Source organism: Hippoglossus hippoglossus, chromosome 24, assembly GCF_009819705.1.
Source record: "Hippoglossus hippoglossus isolate fHipHip1 chromosome 24, fHipHip1.pri, whole genome shotgun sequence".
NCBI lineage: Eukaryota > Metazoa > Chordata > Actinopteri > Pleuronectiformes > Pleuronectidae > Hippoglossus > Hippoglossus hippoglossus.
Window position 1 is genome coordinate 6,831,239 of NC_047174.1, and position 24,720 is coordinate 6,855,958.

Below are 24,720 nucleotides of genomic sequence, written 5' to 3' on the forward strand. Positions count from 1 at the left end.
GATTAAAGTGCATTTTTAAGTAATTCCCTACTGTTAGCTCTATTATTTTGTGCCTAGTTCGAGCACATTGAACACTTAGAAATAAAACTTCTTAACAAATTGTCCTATTTACTGTATTAGTAAGAAAGTAGTATTTTTTCAACCCATTAAGACCGAAGATGTTGCATAAAAGCTCACTCTAAAACCTCAGCATTGACAACGACCTAAAACCTGAGGGTTTTCCGAAGAGCTGACAGAAATGCCAATGTTTATGAAACCTTTAATTTCCTAAAAAGGTTTGTTAGCTTAAACATGTGGCTTTTATTGTAAATCGTTGGCTTCTCCTTAAACTTTGTGAACATTTAAAAAAAACAATACAGCCAGCAAACTTGCAGAGATCCCCCCCTTCCTCCTCCTCCTCCTCCTCCAACCTGTCTCTCATGGACTCAGCCTTGGTCAGTGTGTCAGCAGTAACATCGTCAGGGTCTGAATCTTCATTGTTATTTCCATTGTCGTTTTCATCAAGGAAACGCTGCTGTGCTCTGCTTCAACATCGCTCCCCTCGCTTAGATCGTCAACCATTGTCTGAAACACTACTTTAAAAAGGTGTATACAGGCTAAACTACATTTCCCATAATGCATTTCACCTCTCCCGCAAATCGCAATGTATTTCAGCAGTCACATGTCTGGAAAGTGATGACATCGTGGATGAACGTGTCTCTAAAGGTAGAAGCACGCAGAAACCCGCGCTCAAAGATAGATACACACATATGTCGCATCAGGACTTAATCGGTTAAGACTACTGCTGCGACAGGAAATAGGCACTTCAGGGGCCAATCAGATTTCACCGCTCCTGGAGCCGCCCCAATACATTTGCAGTCTTAAATAAAGACGTTTGTTCTTCGACACACTGACAAACCTGACTCTGAAGATCAAGTCGTCCCTCTGCAGCAATCGCCTCCCTCATTAGCTATTCCCCACAACAGATGGGCTAACCCGACTTTTCCCGCCTTTTCCAAATCACGGAACGCGCTAGCACAGCAGTGCGGACGCCGCGCTCCGTCAGGCCTGCACCCGAAACCTGAACGAAGAGGAGAATTCTGGGGGAATATTCTCAAAATGATGCATAATTCATTGTGTTCAGAAAGAGGGCCAGCAGCAGACTGGTATATTCAAAAAAACGTATTCTCCCAAACAGCTTGGGACTTGAGATGTAAGATTCAACAGATTGAACCACCTGTTCCCCCTCACCTCCCCCCCTCTCTCCTACAGCTCCCCTCTTCCTCCGTCTCTTTTCTCACCCTCCTCCTCCTCCTCCTCCTCCTCCTCCTACTCTTTTTCGATCCAGCACCTCGACTGGGATATCGAGTTGCGGTTGGTATCCCTCAAGGGGGGGGGTGGGGGGGCTTGCCATGTATCTGCAGTCTGGCTGCAATGGAGGTTTTTCCGCTTCCCTCCCTCCTTCCTCCCTCCCTCCCTCCCTCCCTCCCTGCTTCTTTTCTCACCCTCTCCCCTCACACTATGATATGATTGTTCTCTTCTCACCTCGAGTGTAAGTGTAGATGTAGACAGCCGGGATGCAGTCTGATGAGCGTTGCACAGGCTTGCTCACGAACACGAGGGGAAGGGAAGAGGTGGGGGGAGGAAGGAGCGAATGAGGGAGAGAGAGAGAGAGAGAGAGAGAGAGAGAGAGAGGAGAGGAAACATAAACAAAAACAGAGGGAAACGGAGAGTGTGCCTGCTGAATATGTATGTTTCATTTCTTGTTTTCCAATGTGTGTGTGTGTGTGTGTGTGTGTGTGTGTGTGTGTGTGTGTGTGTGTGTGTGTGTGTGTGTGTGTGTGTGTGTGTGTTGCAGTGAGTCTCTACTTGGCGTCTCCCGGGTCAGTTTGACGGGTCCCATCCACTAACATGCTGTCATTTCTTTTAGGTGCCTGACAAAGAGATGATCAACATAGACGCTATCAGGTGAGCCTCTCTCTCTCTTTCTCTCTCTCTCTCTCTCTCTCCCCCGCTCTCTCCATCCCTCTCTCTCTGTGCACATATCTTCCAGCGCTCCATCATCACGCCCCCGCGTTCTCCCTGTCTTCTTCCTTTAAGCTCCTTCCCTCCCACTCTTCCTCTCCTGTCTTTCTACTCTTGCACAGTCTCTCTCCCTCACTCCCTCTGTCTTCCCCCCCCCCACCCCTGGCTCAGCTGCTGATGCTGCTGGTGCTGCTGGTGCTGATGCTGGAGTGGCGTGGTTGTGTTGGAGGTGGCGACAGCAGCGTTGGTGGTGGTGGTGGTGGTGGGGTGGCGTCGTTGGTGTGCATGTGTTGGGGTTTCTCTGAGCTTTAAGGGAGAGCTGGGTAAACCAATCCAGATAGCACACAGAAGAAAGAGGGGTTTTCTCCCGCTTCCCCGGCGAGGCTGCAGGGAGCAGGACGTTTTTTTCTTTTTTTTTGAATCTCTCCAGGATGAAGCTCTGCGTGCGTGGAAGGTATTGCAATCTTTGATTTGGATTACAAAGCTGCCTTGATTTTGTCTCTGCCTCTCTGTGTGTGAATGTGTGCTCATCTGTATGTGATGTGGCTGCACTCGCACTGTCAGTTCATGCTCTCTGTGTACTAATGCAGCGCTGGGAGGACGGATCTGCTTTGCTGATAGTTTGTCGAAGATTTGAAAAAAGGTGTTTTTCTTTGGTGGCAGGAAACGTCTCGGCTTGAAATGCACCGCAGTGTGTTTGTGTGGCGTTACTCAAAAAGCGTCTTCTCTCAGGGATCGATCAATAGGGCTTTTAAAATTACTCCTCAATACATTAATGCTGCAACACATATACGCCTCTGCATGTTTTTGGACTGTCACCTGTCGGAATGCACCTCTAACAATTATTCACGATTTTCCCTGTTTTACCAATATATGAATAACTAATTGCAGCTGTAATAAGTGATTTTTTTTGTGTGTGTATTTGTTTTGTGCATTTTTTTTCGTCTAAAATCTTCACGTAATAACACAGCTGATGCCTTCATGCGCCTGCACAAACACATTTTTAATGAGCTCATTACAAAAATTGCAAGCGCTTCCCCACTTTTCTGATTAAAGTTGCATTACACAGGAAATCGAGGCGGCGAGGCAAACATTGCTCTCTCGCTCTTCTTCTTCCTTTTCGTTCCTCATTGTGCTACTGTAGATTTTAATTAGTACATATTACTAATGGGCCATTATTAATCTGGCACGGAAATAGATCCCGAGCTTCCTCTCTTTTGTGTTTGATTACTGACGGTTTCCTTATTATTCTTAATACCATGATTTCAGGCAGATTAGAGTTTAAAAGCCGTTTAACCAGCGGATGAGGGGTGATTAATGTGACGGGGGTGTTTCTCAATACGAGGCATCAATTGTCCTCACCTCTGTGTCACAGCTTTAATTGAATTATAGCAGCTCTGCCGAGATAAGAGAGGGGGGGGGGGGGGGGTCCTGTGCTTTTTTCTCCTTGCTTTTTGCTTAAGAGGAAACAAGGTCGCCTGTGGCCTCTGTGACGAGGTTAAACAGGAAGCTGCCTCCACCTGAGAGTCTGACCTTACATCCCAGCCACCCCCACCCCTCATCTCCGAGACGCCTTCCAGACTCAATGATGAAATGTCCTGAAATCTCTCGTCTCTTCTGTCTCACGCTCTCTCCCTCTCCCCCTCTTCCCTGTCCCTCCCTTGGCCGGGCTCCTGCGTCGGGGGCCCTGTGGCAGAGATAGAGATGCAAATTCTAACATGGAGACACATCAGAGCGTCGGAGCTTACACAGCCGAGCAGAGCAGAGCAGAGCAGATCTCGCTCATTTCAAGTTTTTAAGAGTTTTTAAAGACAGAATATTCAGGCAAACAGCAAACGTTGATCTTCTGCTCGAACTAATTTGAAGTGTGTTATTCTAGAAATTAGATCGACACTAGTTGAAACTAACAAAAAAAGGGAGCAGCTGCTTTTTGGGAATGAATGGCAAAAAATGATTCTGCTGCTCATTGAAAGAGGGATGATGACACGTTGTCCCTGAGTAGCAAGAAAACAAAGTTTGACATAGTTTATAAGAAGAGATTCAGGAGCAGTTTCCTCAAAAATTACATTTCACATTCATCCAACACTCCCCTCATGAAACCACATTTAAGTTCACTAGAGCTGGACTTTTATTTGGATCTTAACCAAATTAAAAAAAAAATTTCATCAAGAATCATGAATTATTCTCGGAGAAATCAAAGAAGATTTTGAAAAATGCCTGGATCCGCCCCCTGATCCGTATCAGTACCATAATTCAATGAGTTCTTTCCTGACCCTGACCACTGTATCCCTCCACTAAGTTAAATAGAAATCAGTTCAGTAGTCTTTAACGTAAACTTGCTTAGAAACCAACCAACAAACAAACAAGCGGACAGGGGGTGGAAACATAACCTCCTTGTCAGATGTGATCTTGAAGAAAGTGTTTTGTATTTGTTAATAGTAATAATACTGTATATTTCTCATTTTATTTATTTATTTTGTATTTGCTCGTCTAAAATATAATTACAGTTTGCGCGGTTGTGCCCAAAGCTGTTGAGGGTCGATGGACCAAGTAATGACAAGATTAATAAAGGACTTAAGTATACACAAGTATATACAAACCGATCAAACACGCACGTTCTTTCATTTCGCTTATGGATACAAAGCAGACGCATTAAACCCTTTGTGTCGTCCCGGATGAATCAGGACGTTTATCTGAGATGAAGTGGTGATGGATAAGAGCCCGAGCAGACATGTAAGTGCTGTGGGAACGCGACTGGTCTGAAGAGGCTAGAAGTTAGTTTTAATCTGCCTAAGTGGACAGTGTTGGTGTAACAGACTAATGCTCTCATCTCTCCTCTGTGGTTCGCACGGTCAGCCCCTCTCTCCCACTCTGTCTCCAGGCCTCTGTCTCCTGGAGCACTGATAGCTCCTCTGGGGGTCATTAAGCGTATTTTATCTTAACCCCTGTTAGGACCTCAACAACCCCATTACTTCTGCTCCCCTCTGCCCTCTTCAGCACCAGGGGTCCGACACATGCAGGTCGGATTTATTCCTCGTGACGATGAAGCAGTCGACCATATAAATGTCTGAAGGGCTTCACTGCATAACTCAATTTTTTGGCCATTTGACTCGAATTGAAGCTTTTACACAGAAGTTCACAGGATGTGTTGAGTCAGGGCCGTGATGCTTCTTGCACTGTAGCCAGGAAATGGTTTGTGTAGCTTAGCATGAAGACTGAAAACAATGGGAAACTCACAGCGTGGTGCTGTCTAAAGGTTGAAATACGTCTACCTGAACCTCTAAGGCCCAATATTAATATGTGCAATATTCATTCTTATTTCTTTTTGCCTGATTCATACAAAAATGTCTACAAGAAACTATAAAAACAACACAATTGTCTTTCTGTTTCTACACTCATGCCTGTATGCTAAATATGAAGCTAGTGAGGTTAGCATATCCCTGTAAAACTACTACTCCTCATTTTTAAACACTGCTCTGTGGATTTTGTTTTGACAGACACAGACGAGCTGTTCGTGATCTTGTATAACTCTCTGCAGTAAACTGAACAGTCTGAGCGTATTTCCCAAACTGTTGAACTTTTTTTTTTTTAAAGCATTGAACCAAACATAAACCTTTTAAATATAAATCACAGTGGATGCGCAGTATCAAACTGTGAGAGTTTTTTTATTTCCCCACAAATTAATGTTCTCTTGAAAATGTCTGTTGCTGTGATGATCTCAAGCTGGAGGTCACAGATTACGAGTCCTTTTTTTAGCAACACTACATTAATGGCGGTATGCTGGAAAGCTGTTAGTGCTATATTGCTTTCTATATTTTCCCCGCATAGTCTCTCTTTTTTATATAAAAGCTCCATTCATGCATCCCCCTGAGTTGAGGCTTTTTAGGATGCCTCTTGAGAGTCATGGATGGACCAGTAAGTACATCAGAGCCGCCGCCCGTGTTTAAGAGCGTGAGGCAAACACTTACGGACGCACACACTCACAAACAACACTACCCCGCCAACAGGGGACCGTTGCACTTCGCCAAGTGTGGACCATAAGTAATACAATTCTGTAATGGGGCGACTTGCCGCCCTGTCTAAGAGGGGACCTCCACATCCTGTGGGTGGGACTGAGACATGAATACATTTTGGTTGCCTGTTGATTGCGTCATAGCCACTTCACCCGTGACTTTGCTCGTCTCTCCGGATTCCGGAGCAAATAATGTATGATGAAGGAAAAACTCGATAGCCAGTTAGCCAGCATGCAGGTTTTTCCTTCCACTGTTTGTATTGGTCACGGTTAATAAAACTTTAACACGTTACCTCATCTGGGAACATGATTTCTGCCTCAAGAGAACAACAACTCCCATGATCCCACGCTGCTTCACGATGTCATGAAACTAAGTCTTAAAATTATATAGTTTTGCACGCTAATAATATATACCTTGAAATACCAAAAATAACTATATATCGTGTATGCTGTTTATATTAGCATCTATTGATGTAGTAGGCAAATATAATAATGACTACTCTTCTATTATGGATCTTTCAGTGCTTTAAACATTTTTAAACGATTACCTTAAATCTACAGAGCAGATCTTCATCTTAGTCAGAATCTCTGGGTGTTGGACTTAAAAAATGTGTGTCTCAAAAGGTTCAAACTAAATCCCTGAGCTAGTTAAAAAATAAAACATATTTCCAATATTGAGTCTTTGACAAGTATTTTAAAATCATTTTAGGAGATGGATTTAAAATTTCAGTGCAGTGTCTGGGGATTGAACCGAAGACTTCAAAACAATGTGGTCCTCTAACGCCATCAGCAATTTGACCAGGAACACTCGAGCTTGGTTTCTTGGAGCGTTTGACTTTTTCCTTTTGACAATGGAAAATTCAATGAGCATCAGAATGATCCAACCTTTGACCTCAAAACTGCTAAATCCCTGAGCTGGTCGGGTCCATTTCAACAGCATTTATGTCTTTATCTCTTTACTGTGACTGCAAGACTTCAATATTCACTTATGCCTCTCAGAGAAATGGAACCTCAGAACTTCTAAGTGGTCCTCTGCGATGCTGAGCTAATTAGATGAAGAGTGTTTGCTTCATCTGAAGAGATTTTGACTCTTTCCTTTGGGGGCTGTCCAACGGAAAGATTGGGACCAGGTCATGGTGGCCAAGTGGAAAGGAACTGGAGTAACAGGATCATTCAGACATTTTATGGTTGTGTGTTTGATCCGTAGGCAACTTGTTGTACTTTGAAGACCCAGCACCCAGAGGAAAGATTAAAAGGCTGAGGAATAGAGTCCGACAGCCAAAGTGAAGACTGATAAGTGCTCAGAGAAGAGCTCCCAGTGCAAAGCGGACTTGGTGGGTTCAGGCACCTGAGGTGTCTGGTTTGAATCCCACCCATTGTCGGAACCTGGAGCATCAAAACACATCCCTCTGGGGGGGGGTTGAGAGAGTCCCCGGGACTGTGTTTCTGTGCTGTCAGTGCCCATGCAGCCCATTCTGTTCTGTTTGTGGGGCTGCATGCAATTCAATCTATTATACAGACAGAAAATTGTATATGTGAATATGTTGTCATAATACCTGCTCCAGCCTGCAGAGGCAGCGTTGAGTAAAAACTTCAACTCTCAAACATCTGCAGGTCCTCTCTTGGCTCAAAATAAAATGGACCTCGAAAATGTCCTCTCCATGGCTTCATTGTTGGTGAGTTTATAAGGTCTGTGTGTGTGTGTGTGTGTGTGTGTGTGTGTGTGTGCGTGTGTGTGTTACCTTACACAGATACGTGGAAACAGAGCAGTGCACTGCAGACCAGCAGATTTGCAGAGGTGGTTTCTTTTGTTGTGTCTAATCACTACCTGTCCATCTGAGCTCTACTTGTAAACAATATGTTGTGATGGTGGGCGGCGTTCTGTGTGTGTGTGTGTGTGTGTGTGTGTGTGTGTGTGAGCCGAACCCTTTTTAAAGCTGCCTGTGCTTCTCCGTCCTGTCTCCTTTTGGTTGTGGCTGAAAAAGACAAACATTGGCCTTATTTTTCTGTGAGAATGAGCCAAATATAAATGACTGCTCAGCCAACAAGTCATAAACCAAAGAAATGAGCCAAGTGAATTAAGGAGAGAGGACAGATTTGGGATTTTATCAACCTCTCACTTACAAACTAAAAAGCGAAAGTAATTTAGAACCGTTGATATGTAGCATACAATAATGAGAAGGTTTGGAAATTGAGTTAAAGGTTTGAGTTTTAGTGAGTGAGCTTGGATTCTGGTTTGGGTTGAGTTTTGTTGCTATGGTTTTTAATCTATAAAAGGGATAGTTCACCCAAAAATGAAAATTCACTCCTTATCTACCCACCACTATGCCAATGGAGGGGGGGGGGGGGGTAAACAGCGTTGCGGCCAAATCCAATACAATTGAAGTAAATGGCGACCACTTCTTCAAACGTAAAAAAACATAAAAAAACATAAAATGCCTTCATACTTCATAATACCTCCTAGTATAACATCCAGGAGAAGTCGGTGTGAGAACACAGCGAGGGATCCCCCGCTGGATTTACCGCGAGCAAGTGGCGGGTTGATGACGCTTCCAACACGCAACAGACGCAAACAAACGAAAAGAAAACTAATATCTCCCGGTGACAAAGTGGTGTCATACACGTAGAAGATAAATATGTCAAGCGTGTTTGTGGTGATAAGAGACGACACTGGTGTCTGTGTGTTTTCAAGAAAATCACGTGATCTCCGCAGCGGAGTCGATACGTCGCTTCCACCTCTGAACTGAATAATGCAGAGGATTTGTTGCTGTTGTGAACACGTCTGTGCAGAGAACCTCCCGCTGTGTTGTGCATGTGTGAAAAGCAAACCAATTCTCCGGATTTTACCCCAAAGTGATGTCCGAACACGGCTTAAGGTGTCAGCTCCTGCGAAAACCAATGCCCCGCACACACACACTCACAGAACAGCACCTTCATTTGACGGTTGATTTTTTTCCAATAAGGTGGTTGAGTCATACTGCACTTGTCATTGGGCTGAGTGACTGCTGCAGGTTAGCTGCCTTGTTAATCTGAAGGCACACAGGGCAGACCATCTTCTTCGCTTTCTATCCCTGCTGCTGCTGCTGCTGCTGCTGGATGAGTCAGCCACTCGGGTTCCCCCGCTCTGACGCTGAGGTCTGGGCCTGTGATAAGGGCTTTTCCTGAGAGCCAATCTGTCTGCAAGGTGGATGCAACCAGGAAGGCAGAAAGGGAGAAATGGATGGAGGCAGGGAGGGGGAGAGGATTGAGCTGATTTTCAGTGAGGCGTCACACCCACACTCTTTGCTTTTCCTCTCTAATTTGGCTTCTCCCTCTCCCCCTGTCTTTTGGCTAAAACGCAACTACTCTAGCTGGCGTCCTCTACTTTTCCACCTCTCCCTTCCTCTCCTTTTCAATGCTCTGAGTTCCTATCAAATGTCAGCGTGGCACGAGTGGGTGGCAGGCAGCGCCATCTGAACGAGCCCCGACTGTGGTTTTTGCTGCAGTGTGAGGATCGGAAGGAGAAGCAAGGGAAGGAGAGCGAGGGAGGAAGTGTGGTTTTGACACCTGCAGACGTATCGCTAAACTAACAGCTCTTCTTTTCTTTTTTTTACTTTAATGGGCGATAGTGTTGTTTTATTTCATCCCAAGGCGACGGGGATTGAATGGGCAGAGCAGCTGCTGCAGCAATAACACACACATAGAAATTACACAGACACGTGCAGGTACGCACTCATGCCAGAGCAAATAAACATGAAGACACATGTATTGTGCTCCATGTATAACATCACAGTTTTTACAGGTCACGCAAAGACAAGCTCACACCCACCTAATCTTGCACACATGCGTACATACACACATCCAAAGCTGGTGTGCTATGACTCACAGGGAAGCAGCTGGAGTGAAGGCTCCAGTGGCAGTGGTGAGCTGTCACCATCTGGAGGAGTACACGTCTCCTCTGCCTCCTCTGCCAACAGCATAAATCACCTCCCAACGACTGGGAGTCAGAGGACCAACACGTCTCTCTGTATGTCTGGTTTTTACATTCTTGTTCTCTGTGTTTGTCTTTCCGAGTGGACAGTCCGGCGCTTGGATCAGAGCGGCTTTGATCAGGCTTTGATGCCGCACCATTTGTGTGTGTGTGTGTGTGTGTGTGTGTGTGTGTGTGTGGGGGGGAGAAATATTCAGAAAGGAAGCGACGTACGATGTATTGGCCTTGTCACATGCTTGTCATTGGGATCGGGTGGAGGTTTCAGCTAATGTGTTTGGACGTAAAGGAGATGAAGATGTTGCAAAAGGGATTAAATCTGATATCTGCCTGTGACAAATTCCCTGCATTGACCACCAGTGTTAGGAAGTAGCTTTGTGTCAAGAAAGGATGTAATTGTAACCGTAAAACTCAAAAATACATTTTATTTTATTTTAAAGGCCGTAACAATACATGTTCCCCATCAGCCTCTTATTGTTGGTGATGGGTTTCTACATTAAAGCTATTTCTGTATTCCTGGTTTGAGCTGGACAAGGCCCAAATGTAAGAAAATAACAATTCATGTATTTCCCGGGTGACAGTTGTCGGGTTGTTTGAAATCAGATGAAACCAATAGCTCACACTCGCAGAGATCTCAGATTAGTGTTTGAATGTAAAATGGAGAAATAACAGGTTTTTATGGGTATTAAAACCCACCAGTTTATCCCAATGTTGAATACATGTTGAGGGAAACAGTTCAATCAGGTGGTTTGAAAGCATGAAACATTTCATTTAATCAGAATATTGGATATTGTGATTGTTGAACTTTAAATCTGAAGGACTGAGGCCAAAGTTTGACATTTAACACTGACGTCTGATTCTTTCATTTCCACTTCCTCTGTATCTTTGCAGGAAATAGCAGAGCGGCTGTTGACCTTATTCAGAATAAGACATGATTTTGATTATAATGTTTGCACCAGTTGCTAATAGAATATTCCATTCATATTCCTGACTAAGGCTTGAATAGCTAATCAGAAAATACAGTTTTTATGGGGTGAGTATTGGAATTTTGGCGTCCGTGTAAACGTGTCTACTAGTGTGATATTGTGAAGAAGAAAGTACAACCCCCCCCCAACAAAACCAGTATAAAAATTATTCCAAAAACTACATCAGCAATTGTTTTACAAGTGTTGAATTATGCATTGTACCATCCGGAGAGCTGCTAACCTTCAAAATGGGTTGTTAATCTGGATTTAGTTCACTGCTGTTTCAGTGTTTCTTTCCCTTCCAAAGATAAAACTGTGAGGAATTTTGCTATCGAAGTGACTGTGATTGCAAAATATCTGGTAACATGAACATCGACTCTGTCCTTCACACAGGTTCCTTGCTTGAACCGTAGTTAATTGCCAACCTGTTCTTTTGCTTTGTCCGGCAGGGTCAACACAGGTAGAGCGCTCAGTAACTCCGCAGGCCAGACTTAAGTGGTTTCCTTTGGGAAACGAACACACATGCTGGCACCCTGTGGTCAACCCCTATAAACACATGAGAGGGAAGGAACACAGACAAACCATGAAAAAGATATACATTGGCAAAACCGCCTTAAAAGTCCCCCGAAATGGCGGCAAACATCCGAAAAAGAGGTAAGAGTGAACCTGTCAGACGCCATCCATCCATCCGTGCTCGTTTGTATCTGTTTGTCCGCTCATCCGCCCACGAGGTGTCCCCTCTCGCCGTCCAGTGGCGCCCAGGCAGCCTCATGCCGCCTCTCTCTGGGCCCGGGAGTCACGCTGCCTCGTCATCTCATCTCGGCGGAATGAAAGCACTCATTTCGTCTGAGTCAGCGCCCGTTCGCACAGGAGGTCACTAATGGGGGATTTTTCATCCCTAGAGCTACTTCACGTAAAATCATCCTCCATCAAACAACAAACACCTGTATTCCCCTGCTAATACCTGCCAATCAAAGGCAAGCAGGAGGTGAGGAGGTGGGGGCTGCTGGGTAATGCGGCGCTCAAATGCCATCCAGTCCGTGGAGATGTACATTGAATCGTTTTGTATTTCTCACTCACTGACTTGATTGTAGATGCTGCGGCTCGCTGTGTAAACTGAGGCTCAACAATAAACAACATTCAGGGTGTGGAGTGAGTTTATAATTTCACTTTATCAGCTGTATTATGTTGAGTATTTAGTCGCGACTGAAAAACAGTTCTTGGTGCAAAGCTGCTGGAGGCATAAATACCTATAATTGTTTGAGTGAAAAATAATATAAAGGACAAAAAGTCAGAAACATAAGTTAGTTCTCTGTAAACCCCGAGAAGAGCTGTGGTCAAAAAATGTCCAGAAAACATCCGATTGGGTCCGTGTGAGAATACAGCGGGAAAATGTCTGGGAAAATGACAACAAGCGAGTGGGTGTGTTCATGGCGTTTCATGAAACGGACACAAAACTAAAAAGAGCAAAAATAATCCTAACATCTCAGGATGAAAAAGGTGCCAGAACACGTTGGCGAAGAAAGCTTGTGAATCAGTCGGACTCTGACAAACTCCTGCTGTGTCTTTCATATGCGAGAGACAAACCCCAGATAATATCCACACCCAAGTCTCTGGACTTTTCCTAGAGTTCATGCCTGAAACAGCTTTAGAGAGGATAGTGGTGCCTTTAAAACCTCTGACATTGATTTGGCGTCGATGTTGTGTCCGGATTGTGCCTTGTGGCCTGTTTCCTAACGTTTCTGTTTCTCATGAAAACCACATTTCATAAACCAAAGTGAAATGAGTTGCCCAAACTTAATCCTGCACCGTGTACTTTGTCATATTGAGAACACAAGCGATTAAAAAAAAAAAAAAAAAAGGCCTAATTTGTCGTCTTGCAGGAGGAATTGCTGCCAAACGAGTTGTTTTTTTCACTGGCAGTCCAAGTTATCACCAACCACTGAGGGTTTTATTGCCTCTCAAGCAGCTTCGTTTCTGAGAAATACACGTATCTCATCATTTGCTGCATCTTCAAGTCAATCTAGGAATATTCTTGTGACCAAACAAACCTCATGTTAGCAACAGACGCAAGAGCAAACGTGGCTAATCCATTAAATCCATTGGGTAGAGTGTTAACATGTCAGTAAAATCGTATTTCAAATGTTTGTGTGACTCCCTGAGATTAATAATCCAGTTTAACTCTTTTATATGACAACATTTTTAAAATCTAAAAACTTCAACATATCCACAGAGAAATGGTTTGACGTAGTTCTGTATAAAATGTGGGCGGACCCAGTCTACCTCTCATTCCCCCTGATTGCTTAAAAGATGACCATGCGTAGTAATGAGACGAAAAGTGGATGACACCCCCACTTAGTCACCTGGAAAATGCACCGAAACGAACTCGCACCTGAATTCTGTCTCCGTCTCCCCGTCTCCCCGCCTCCCCGCCCCCCACCACCACCGCCGGCTGCATCTATAATCTCGTTAAAAGAGACAAAAAGAGGAAGTGAAAAGAGCAAGGTGACCACATCTCCATCCGCTCTCCCCTGCTATCTGTTATCTGGCGGCAGATAGAGTCATTACCCTCCTTCCTCCATCTGTCCGTCAATACAGGGTCCATTAAGCCCGGCCGTGCACACTCAGATACATCACGGCGGCAGACATTTCCTCTTCTCCCACTCACACTTGCCCTTTTATTAGATTGAAGCCCAGGTAATGCACATACTTTAAAAATAGTCATCATTGTGCTGTCTCGCTGAATTACATGTGGGGGGTATCGCTGCTCCGTAAATCTGAGCCTTCACAGTCTATTCATGTGATGTATTAGAGTTCATTGGCTCATATTTCATCAAAGATTACACCATCCATTTTTTTTCTCTTCCGTCCGTGGGGCCAATCTCACTGATGATTGGGTTTCTGTGTGATGTGCTGCATGGCTTTAATACAGAAAAGAGAAAGAGCCCTGGACCCTCGCCGGGATTCTTAATTAGAGATCTGTGTTTTGGTCTCATGCTTTCTTCATACAAAGCACTTTTACACACAACTTTTCTGCTTTTATCGCCCCCTCATGATGTTCTCATCACTTCTGCACGGCCATTCAGGGGCGCATTAAAAAGATATATGGACCCTTATAAGTCCATTTAGATAAGGATATGCCCAAGTTACAGGCTCGTCTCCCTCACCATATGCCCTAAGAACAAGCATCTGCTGTGTGTGTGTGTGTGTGTGTGTGTGTGTGTGTGTGGGTGTGTGTGTGTGTGTGTGTGTGTGTGTGTGTGTGTGTGTGTGTGTGTGTGTGTGTGTGTGTGTGTGTGTGCACAGTTCGTTGCTGGAGCAGAAGGAGGACTTACGGAAGAGGCTGTCCTACACAACACACAAGCTGGAGCTGCTGCAGAGCGAGTTCGACTCCACGCGGCAGTACCTGGAGACAGAGCTGCGCCGAGCACAGGAGGAGCTGGACAAGTTCACCGATAAGCTGCGCAGGTTGGCCCCAAATACACTGTTCAACACTTTACTCATGAAAATGAACCAAAAGCCCAAATGAACTAGAAGACTCAGTCGAGTGCCAAGGCCCAACAGTCCCCTTATGAAACCACATTTGGATTCAGTAGATCTGGATCTTTATTTGGATCCATAAACTGCACATTCTCATAGATATCAGTCCCCTGAATTTGTATTTATTTTGTGTATCAAATCTCAACCATTAAACCACAGTGTCTTTTTGAAATGTACCTCAAGACCACAAACATGATGGCGCTTTAATGAAACGTAAATAATAAATAAGTAGTAAATTTGTTCAGTTTAAGTCCAAAACTCCCACCACCATCCTAGAAACACCATACACACACATTTACGTTGTAGATTTTTAGTCTTCGGCCAAACCTCTAGATAGCCAGGGGCCTCGTCAGGGGGTTTATGACGATGGTACCTCCTGCACACAGACAATCAGAGGATTTCGGGGGGGGGGCTCTCTCACAGCTCGAGGCCCCAGGTAATCACCTGCTTTGCCTCCCCTGTTGCAAAGGACCTGCCCAAACATTGTCCTGTACAATCTCTGCATTACAAGACAAAACAAAATGAATAAAGCATTCACTAAATCATCATATCAGTAGTGTGAGGTCACAGGAGCTGTAAACTGGAACCACAGCCTGTGATTTATCTCATCAGTACACTGAGGTGGTTGTTCTCCTCTTGGCGAGGTCTCCCACTGTTACACTATACACATGTACAGTGTGTGTATGTGTGTGTGTACAAGCAGATATCTGCGGATGAGCATTGTTGTTTATTGTGTCGTTTAGAATACAAAGCAGCTACTCAGCACTGCAGCGCATCAACCAAGATCTGGAGGAAAAGATCCATAGAAATGTAAGTGTTTAAAGCCTCTGTGTGTGTGTATGAGAGAGTGTGTGTATGTGTGAGAGTGTGTGTGTGTGTGAGACTGTGTGTCTGAATCCAGACCTATGAATTCCAATGCTTATTCGTAGACGTAGAAGAAAAAGAAGCATGTAAGCAAGTCATGGGGTTATAGAGTTGCTACAGAGCCTATTTGAATATGAATGCCTCGCTGTTGGGGCCCCTGACGTTAATTATGGCTCATTACAATTGGCTGTCCTCCTTCCAGTGGCAGAGTGATAGCGAAGCCTTTGTTCCCCAGTGCAGCGCACCTCACTTCATTTGTCAGACATTGCTTTTGCCAATGGGAAGATACAATTAAGCCGGCAGCCTGAGAACACTGCATGACCATCAGGTGTCTCTGCTGAACAGACAGCCGAGAAAAAAGGTTGTCTGTTATGCCACAAGATAATAATCACATCGCTCATCGTCAACGTGATGACAACGTGAGATACCAGGTACAGATAATAAGGAGCTAGAGGTCAAACGGCTTTATTGTGAGAATAATTTCTTTTTAATAATGGCCACCAGTTTTTTTTCTTTTCTGTTCTGCTGTTATTGATTAATCTCACGTATATTCCTTCCTCATGGGTGAGAGGTGATGAGTAAGTCTCTCTGTAATCATGAAAGCTTGTTTTCTCAAGAGGTGCCACAAACCCATCTGACCCCGTGGCCCCGCTCAACTACAGACAACGTAATTACAAGACAGATAAAAGCGGTGATAGAGCGCCACAATATTTCCACTGAGGGAAATTCTGAGTCAAAGTTCTGCTCAACGGAAAACATGTCCAGCGCAGTGCAGACTGTACATTACATTAGAAATAAAATAAAAGATTATCATTTAATTTGAAATACCTAGTGGCTAATAGGCACCTTATGTTTAAAGGGCTCATCTCGTGCACTGTCCTCTCTGCTGTATGTTTTCATGTAAACACGCTCAAATGAAAGCTTTGTACTTAAATTCAAAATCAAGTGTTTTATTTCAAATTGAATCTGCTGAAGCACAGAGCCTGAAGAACAAAGATGTGTCACCGTCCAAACAGAGAATGGACTACTGCAGTCAGCCACCAGGGGGTGATTAAGATGATCTGGCTTCACTTTTCAAAAGCTGTCATGTCGCCCATCTTTGTAAACAGTCTATAAAACAAACCATTAATTTCTGTCTTTATCTAAAAAAGTGGGAATATGTACTTCTGTGGAGAGTTCAGTTCACTAGTGACTTCTTTCTAGTAACCAAAAACGTTAAATTCAATTAGAAAAAAAATCACATTGCTCTTTAAAGAGCTCCTATCGATGAGTTTAAAACCTTTTATTTACGATGACAGAATTTGACGCCAGTGTAGTATTCAGGATTTTCAACACAAGTTGCAGCTGATGTACAGTTTAAAGAAAGACGGTCCTCTGATGTTTGGTGCAAACCTAAATTATGGACTTCTTGTTCTCTACGGTGTCTCATGTGAAACAGAATTAAGCTGAAACAGTAGAATAGTCTTTGTTCGCTGTTACATTCAGATGTTTCACTATTAGCTGAAGAAACCAGCAGCTGTAACGTTCTCCCTGAGGAGAAGGGACTTTATCTGTTTTAGCTGACGATGAAGTCCATTTCATGTTTTACCGTCCGTTACATGAGGATTTCAGGATTGTAGTTTTAGTAGTAAAATGTCCCACATTTCTTGTGACTTCTTCTGGATGAATTTTCATTAAATACCTGAGGTGTGTTTGAGGGAGTGGCAACTTTTATTTGTAGAATCTGGAACAGGAAAGTTGACAAATGCTTCATTACGGTAACAGACTTCTTGTTTTGTCCTGAGCCAACAATCAAAAATCTGCTCAGTATGTAAGAAAAAACAAACTGACCTAGTAAAATCTGTATGTAAGTTCTGATGACTGTTTTTCAGCTTCACACCGTTTGTAAATGTAGTTCTATTTCTACGCTTGTTTTTGTTTCTAAATCTCCTCTCTTGTTGGCGTCAGTCCCAGCACCATGACGACGAGAAGCGAGCTTTGAGCAGAGAGATCATCGTTCTCAACAACCACCTGATGGAGACCAAGCTCACCATCGAGAAGCTGCAAGAGGACAATGTACGTGAGAGAACAGTGAAAAAAGATCTTTAAAGTAGACATGGTCGCAGAGAGTGAAACAGAAAGTATCTTGATTTAGGATGATTTCATTTAGCATCGCCTCAGTTGGTCACAGCAACCGTTTTCAAACATCATCACTTACTTTGGCTGTTATTGCTCTTTGACATGCCACAGAAGCAAAAGCCAGAAAACCGAGTATCACCATGGAAGCTACAGATCATGAACAGATGATGTTTTGCAGTAATTAACAGCCAGATTTAGTTTTACACTTCTTAGGAGGAAATGTCAAATTTTGTGGGTAGAAGTAAAAGGGATATCACTCCAGCGGAGACCATAAAAACAATCAGCGACGTTATTTCCTGACTCTCTTTTCTCGTCTTGTTGCTGTCACGTTGTTTCTCCACAGGAGCTGTACAGAAAAGACTGTAACCTGGCTGCTCAGCTCCTCCAGTGCAACAAGTCTCTCTACAGGGCCCAGCTCTCTGAGGTGAGTCTCTGTATGACTGTCAAATGTCATTTCATCTTTTATTCAGACTCAAATCAAAGAGTAACAAAGTCTGACTCTTGTTTGACCAGTTTCTTTGATTTTATTCAGAGTTCAATCAGTTTAAGTAGAAAATTCTCTCATCCAACAAATGCTAAGACCCATTTGAGCCTCAAGCTTTTTGCCCCCAACTTTACACGTTTACTCAAGAAATTTCATACATGAGAAAAAACCAATCATCTTTCAATATAGTGGGATCCAGAAATATTTGGTAGAATGGCTGTGATTTGTGGGCGAGAAGAGGAGATGTGAGTGAAGTGTTTCTCTTGCGGCGCTAAGTTGGATTTTTTCACCTCATGACACGAGACGGGGGGGAAAAGTGCTGTCTCGACTATAACTGAAGGTCATCTCATCCTCTGTGAAGCAGAGGAGATAAGAGACGGGACTCTGCGGAGCAATGACGACTGCAGGTCACAGCAGGAAGGGCAGAGAAATAAGTGATTTTTTCCAGGGCAGAATAACCCTCTGCTGAGTCCTGAGAGGTGGGAGTGAGACAAGGTTTTTAAAAGTTTGTAGCTGATATTATAGAGCTTCGCCAGTAAGACATATACGCACTCATACAATAAATACAATAATACCATACTAAATAAATCTGTCATTTCATATTTTAATTTACACTTTGTAATTCCCAACCAGGTATAGAAACTTTCTGCTGAAGTAGAGCAGCGTCGTTTGTAAACCTGCCTGTTTGCAATAAAAACTCAAAAGGTGTTTAGTTTGTCCAGTCTGGGCTACTGTAAAAAACATGGCTGCCTCCAGTGAGAGGACCTGCTCCAGATCTAAATATAAAGTATTTAAATATAAAGGGCTGATTCTAGGCCAAAGAAAACGACAACTAGTATAATTCAGATGAAACACACTAGTGAAAACAGCAGTAATATCATTTTATATAAGATTTCTGCCAATAGATCCCTTTCACCTAAATCTTACACACTGAACCTTTAATGCTGGTTGCAGTTTGCTTTCTGAAACTTACTGTGACCTGCAGTTATTAAGCCACGGCAAGTAGACCTGCTGCTGAACCCGGACGCTGCTCCACCGCTGCTGCTGAAAGAGCTGTTGTGAAGCAGGTGTTGTTGTCATGATCCACGTCGCTTACGTTGATGAGTCCCAGTCGCTGCTGTTACCGGGCGCTGTGGTCACCTGTTTATTCAAAGATTATTAAATATCGAACGTAGCCTCGAGCCACATACAAACAGAGGTTTGTGGAATGTGCTAATGGTATGAGCTGGAAGAAACCGTAGGCAGTTGGATTTTCAATGGCAGAATGGTGCTGTCCTTGTAGGTTATCCGTATTGCTGTTTGCCTGTTTATTTGATCGTTTGTTAATATTGAACGTATCACGATCTCACAATATTCAACCATGAATTTTCTTGGGCCTTAACAATACACATGCGGAGTGTGAAGCAGAAAAGATGAACGGTTCTAAAAAAAAATACCTGAGCAGACGGACAGACAGAAAGAGAATTCTGGAATTACTAGATAGATCATTAATATTTAAACTATTCAAACAGCTAAAACGACAATATCAGTCAAATTGTAAATACAGAGCGCTCCACGGCGTTGTCATGGTTCCCTGCTTGTGCTTGTGAGAGGAGATTCGTGTGTGTATTGATGAGCGTTGTAACACCAGACCAGCTTGGCACCACTTTTTACTGCGTCAGCCCTGGGCCTTGTGCCTCGTCCATGTGACACGAGTAGATTTTAAAGCTGGCGTGCGTCCAAAAGGTAAAAGAATGCACTCCCCCCCCCCCCTCCCCTACCCCTGTTTTACCCATATAGGTGAATGGAAATGTCAATGCAAACTGCATTTGGTTTACGTAACGCATCCCCCCCACACAAAGACTGCACTCGCTGGCTTTAAGCGGTATAGGATCTGTTATGGAGTGAAAAACTGTTCCGCAGGCTCACTGCCAAACATAATAGAGGTCAGAGGTTATATATGCACTCAGTGTATGTCCATCGTTCCGCTGCTCCTGTGGGTGGAAGCTAATCGAAAGCGTATTGATGAATGGTGCTGCAGCATTTTGAGGAGTGCAGTGGCTCTTCAGCGCCCACTGAAGTGCTTTGGTCGTTTGTTTTGCTGCAAAACAAGCACAGAAAAAGGGGATGGATAAAAAACAGCCGGGCTCGAGTTTCTGAATGCCACATAAAAGCTAATTGTGATCTTGTTCAAAACAAATGTAAAAATGTGTGGACTGTAATGAAGTGCCTTTTAGTTTGGTCCAAGTTGCGATAGAACTGTTAATAAATGCATTCGTATATATTCTCTGAGGAGTTTGTCTTTTCTCTATCGACTAAGTTATAATTAACTCTTCTCTCGTTGCCAATTAGGAACAAGCGACTAGATCCCTGTTGATGATGTGCTGCAGTTGGTTTAATGCTTGTTGCTATGGAGAGGCACAGATATTGGATGAAGGGTTTTTTTTTTATTGAGAAATGCTCAGAATAGAACAATGTCTTTCTTCCTTTCAAGGAGGGTGACTGAGTTCTCCTGAATTCTCACTCAAATTATATCTCTTTGTTCTTGAGGCTCTTGTCACTGAAAATTATCCATTAATTTCTTTTCCCCACCGTGTTCACAAACACACATGCTGTGGTTATATAAATCACCCGCTGTACTATATGACATACTGACACACATAGCGCAGAAACTAGATAAAAAGACACATATCAAGAATAATACTGTAATGAGAGCAATAGATCGTTCTATTGATATGCACTCATCGAGTATAGATGCAGTGAAATGTTCTTCGGTTTAAAGGAGACACATAATGCTCATTGTTAGGTTTATAATTTTAATGTGTGTTATTAGTTGACATTAGTTGCTCTAATGTTCAGGAAACACTTTCCTCAGACTGTCCATTGCTGCAGCTCCTCTTTTCAGCCTCTGTCTGAAACAACTGGTTTTAGCTCCTGTCTCTTTAAGACCCTCCCTCCTGATAAATGCTCCGATTGGCCGTGTGCATTAAACGAATGTTGTCACTAATTTCCAGAAGTATCATGCGGATTACTGACAAGGTATTTCAGGAGCTTCACAATTTTTTTCTGTGGGGGAGAGGAGCTCCTTTTACCCCTGACTTTGGGGCTTTTTAACTTTGCAGAATCTGTACATACACAAAAATACAAAATAATACATGAGAAGAAAGAACAATTGAAAAGGCATACGAATACGGCATACGTCTTCTTTATAGCCAGTTTATGTTCAATGGTTTTGTCCTGTCTGACGCCACTAAAGTGTAATCATGAGAGAACATTTTTGCGTGTGAAACCAGAAAGTTTGCCCTTGAGCACACGGTGAGACACATCCACCAACAGTTGTACCAAGCTACAAAACACAGACAGTGTCAGATGTTCAGGGCCAATTTCCCACAGGGTCTCCAAACCAACCAATGAGAATAAGGTGCTCAGACTATCATATGAGAATTATCCAGCATTTATAGCAACACTGTAAACATATATTTCCCTGCCCTTCTCTTTTCTCTGACATTCCAGCTGCCTGCGGATTTTCAGGAGCGACTGACCATGCACATGGAGGATTCTCCGCTCTGTCACACCTATCCGGACACTGTCCCGGCCTCCCTCATTGCCAAAGTACTCGAGAAGCCAGACGAGGCCTGTTGCAGCAGCCAGGCCTCCCGTTCTCCAAGCCCCCAAACCCAGGAACAAGCTTTTATTTTGGAGAGCTTGGGCCCAGGAGGGCGTCTGGGGCTCCGCGCCGCCTACAAATCTGACCTGTACGCCAGCGACACGGCCCTGTACTGCCCTGATGACCGGCACCGTGAGCGGAGGCCCAGCATGGATCTCCACGGTCAGAGGAAGCTTCTGTATGGGCCCCAAAACTCCACCGACAGCAATCCAGAGGAGGGATCTGTCGGGTTGAGGGCCAGTTTCTCCCAGGAGCACTTCGCAAAGTTCCAAGCCACACTGCGTGCAGGGTCGAGCTCCTACTCCAGCTTCAGTGGAGGGGGATCTGAGGACAAAGGCAACGGCCCTCCCAGCAGTGTAGCTTCCTCCCCTCGCCACCATTCCCTCTACATGGAGTGGAGAGATGCAGGGGACTATGAGAGAAAGAGTGACTCATCCTGGGAGAGAGACAGTCCAAGAGGCTTCGCCAACGCTCATCCCTTCCAGCAGACAGAGCTGAGCCACCATCAGAACGGCAGCTCGCCCGTCTACAGCCGCACCATGTCCTCCTGTTTCAGTGAGCCCTATGAGCCGCTCCCTCCCTCGTCATCCCCAAGTGTAGCCTACGGAGACAGTCGTCGAGGCAGTACCTTAGCCCCCGAGGAGGATGAGCTGATTGGTCGATGGAGACAACTTAGCGTGGAGGACTTAAGTGCCCACACCCACCGCAGCCCGGGCCGGGCTTCACCTTACAGCTTCTCAGAGCAGCACTTCTCTGTACGGCCCGCTAAGATTCGACTTGGGCCGCTCTACAGCAGCTTCCAGGAAGGGGCTGACTTTTATCATCAAGGAGCGGGCGCCATGGACCCTGCGTGGGTGGCCGCCAGCGCCAGCCCCGAATGCAGCCAAGGGTTGCGGCAGGCACACAGCCAAGCCCACCTGTACCGAAGCGAGGACAGCCAGGAGTCAGAGCACAGCCTCTACCACTCAGGGAGCTCCAAAGACAGGGAGGGCAACGTGGCAGCTGGTGGCCAGGGCACGGATTACGTTGACCCCAGCCCCAACAGCTCCACCGAGTCTCTCCACCAGAGGTCCATGGAGATGGCCGCAGAGCTGCAGCACTACCAAGTGGAGATGCACAGCCTGCCAGCCCAGCCGAGCCAGTCGCCACCACCGGTTCCAGCCCCTCCTCCTCCGTACAACCAAACATTTGGCTCGCTGGGACTTTCCAGGAAGGACAGTCTGACCAAGGCCCAGCTCTATGGAACTCTTCTGAACTGAAGGACTTTTCCCATCAGGTTCCTTCTTTGACAGGGTGTTAGACCCACAGCCCTGGTGTGCACCTTCTGTTAGAGCAGAACCACTTTGGAAGAACATGGTTTGAATAAAAACCAAGAGTTAAATAACTCAGCACCAAGAACCTGTTACTATTGCTGGTTATTTAAAAGCTTGTGGATTGCGACAGATTACACCACGACTGTCCAGAGCAAGTATAGTGACATAGTCATGTGGGGAGTTGGAATTGGGCCGACTTGAGAAGTGGAGCTCAAGCCGCACTTACATTTGTATTGTTATGTATTTAAATTTACACATGTATAAATATATACTTGTAACTACAAATTGAGTGATATATTTTGTATGTGGCCGTTAGCAAGAGATACATCCAAAAACAATCCAACAAATCTTGATAAACCTGGAACTTGTACATAAATTGAAAAAACTGCCAATTCTATATTTGAAAACTCAGAGAGGTATATTAAGTGACAATTGACTTCTAGATTAGTTTCAGTCATTATTTTTTAATCGACTGAAACGGCGTTGGCCTTGTGAGGATTTAAATGTGAGTGTTAAACTTAAGAGAACAAATGAATCACTAAAATGAACAATACATTTAGTTTTCCTCTGTTGATTGAACTTGACAGTATTGATGAGTGTTATATTGTTATTGATGGAACGTATTGAGATCTGTCTGAACAGTCGGTATTACATAATTTCTGCTCTTCTATATTTCACGGAAAGGTTTTCTTATTCCCCCATTCTACCTCAGATTTGGATGCCCACAACCCCCCCATTAAGCCACTGTAAGTTTGTTTCTTTGACGACAATGCATGTTTATATATTTTGGTTGTTTTATTCACCTATTAAAGCACAAACTACACATATGAGCTCGGAGCCTTCCTTTCATGTTCTCGTGCAGCCGTGTGGGGTTTTGAAATGTGAGAGCGCAAGCGAGAGACATCGTGTTCAAGCGTCGTCTGTGATCAGTTGTTTTTGAGATAATGACTCGTCTGCTCAGCGTAAAGTCGAGCGACTGAACTGTGAGGCAGACCCTTCATCACTCACATTGCTGCAGCCATGTGGTGCGTGCCTGCTGAGTCACTGTATGAAGCCCTGCTTTATTACAATTTTGAATTTGGAAGTAGGTTAGTGGAGAATGATTTGTTTTTGCCAAGATCAGCAAACTTAAAACAGAGAGAAAGCTGATTTGTGTTCCCCAGATTTGCATCGTCAAGAAAATGACAGACAGAGGAAATTAATCTTGTGCCAACTATTTATGATATTTGACACTCTGAATAATAGAATAATAGCTAATACCCCAGCATAGTATGGTATGGAGTATATTTGCCTTTGATATGTTTAACATTTGAAGCATCATTATGTTTCATCCTTAAAATAGCAGCTCCTACCTAGAATGGTGCCAGTTTATGATATTTATGTTTTTAATTCTTTCAAGTGTTAAAAAAAACTGTGAAAAATGTCAATCCCAAGTTTCAACAGTCACATTTTGTTTGGTATAAAGTCCCACACCCAAAGATATCACTTCCTTTTATAGAAAACAAAGGATATCTGAAAATGTTCATATTGAGAAAGTGAAATCAGAACAATTGTGTTGACTCAACCAGATTAACACATTTATTTTCCTGGCAGCCAATTTAAATCAATTGACTTAAGATGAGATAATTTAAGATTTTGTTGGGGGGGGGAATGCAATTTTCTGGTATTTACAGACATTTATATTGATTTATTGTGAACATAATCCATGGACTGATCAATAATCAGTTGTTTTTACTCCACCCTCTGTATTAAACATCCTTTGCAAGCAGGGGTTTTATAAGAATATATAGGACATGCAGTCATCTCT

The 24,720-nt window shown here is 43.9% G+C and overlaps 1 protein-coding gene across 4 annotated transcripts; it reads left to right on the forward strand.

Annotated features, from left to right (window-relative positions):
- Positions 1 to 1,617: 1,617 nt before the first annotated feature.
- Positions 1,618 to 24,715, forward strand: si:dkey-174m14.3 (uncharacterized protein LOC563117 homolog). 4 transcript variants are annotated; one of them, XM_034579746.1, is made up of 8 exons: positions 1,618 to 1,728; positions 1,910 to 1,947; positions 11,398 to 11,602; positions 14,255 to 14,416; positions 15,232 to 15,298; positions 17,300 to 17,407; positions 17,814 to 17,894; positions 21,447 to 24,715. In XM_034579746.1, the coding sequence occupies exons 3-8, from the start codon at positions 11,505 to 11,507 to the stop codon at positions 22,857 to 22,859; spliced, it is 1,929 nt and encodes a 642-aa protein (XP_034435637.1). In that variant the 5' UTR covers positions 1,618 to 1,728; positions 1,910 to 1,947; positions 11,398 to 11,504; the 3' UTR covers positions 22,860 to 24,715. The 4 variants fall into 4 exon arrangements, with proteins under 4 accessions (XP_034435637.1, XP_034435638.1, XP_034435639.1 ...); XM_034579747.1 differs by lacking the exon at positions 1,618 to 1,728 and having other exon boundaries at positions 1,801 to 1,947; XM_034579745.1 differs by lacking the exons at positions 1,618 to 1,728; positions 1,910 to 1,947 and adding an exon at positions 2,176 to 2,458.
- The last annotated feature ends 5 nt before the right edge of the window (positions 24,716 to 24,720 follow it).

Coding starts and splice junctions, on each gene's coding strand:
- si:dkey-174m14.3 (XM_034579746.1), top strand. CDS start 11,505: ATGAGAGGGAAGGAACACAGACAAACCATGAAAAAGATATACATTGGC. Junction 11,603..14,254: donor GGCAAACATCCGAAAAAGAG/GTAAGAGTGAAC, acceptor GTGTGTGCACAG/TTCGTTGCTGGAGCAGAAGG. Junction 15,299..17,299: donor AGGAAAAGATCCATAGAAAT/GTAAGTGTTTAA, acceptor TGTTGGCGTCAG/TCCCAGCACCATGACGACGA.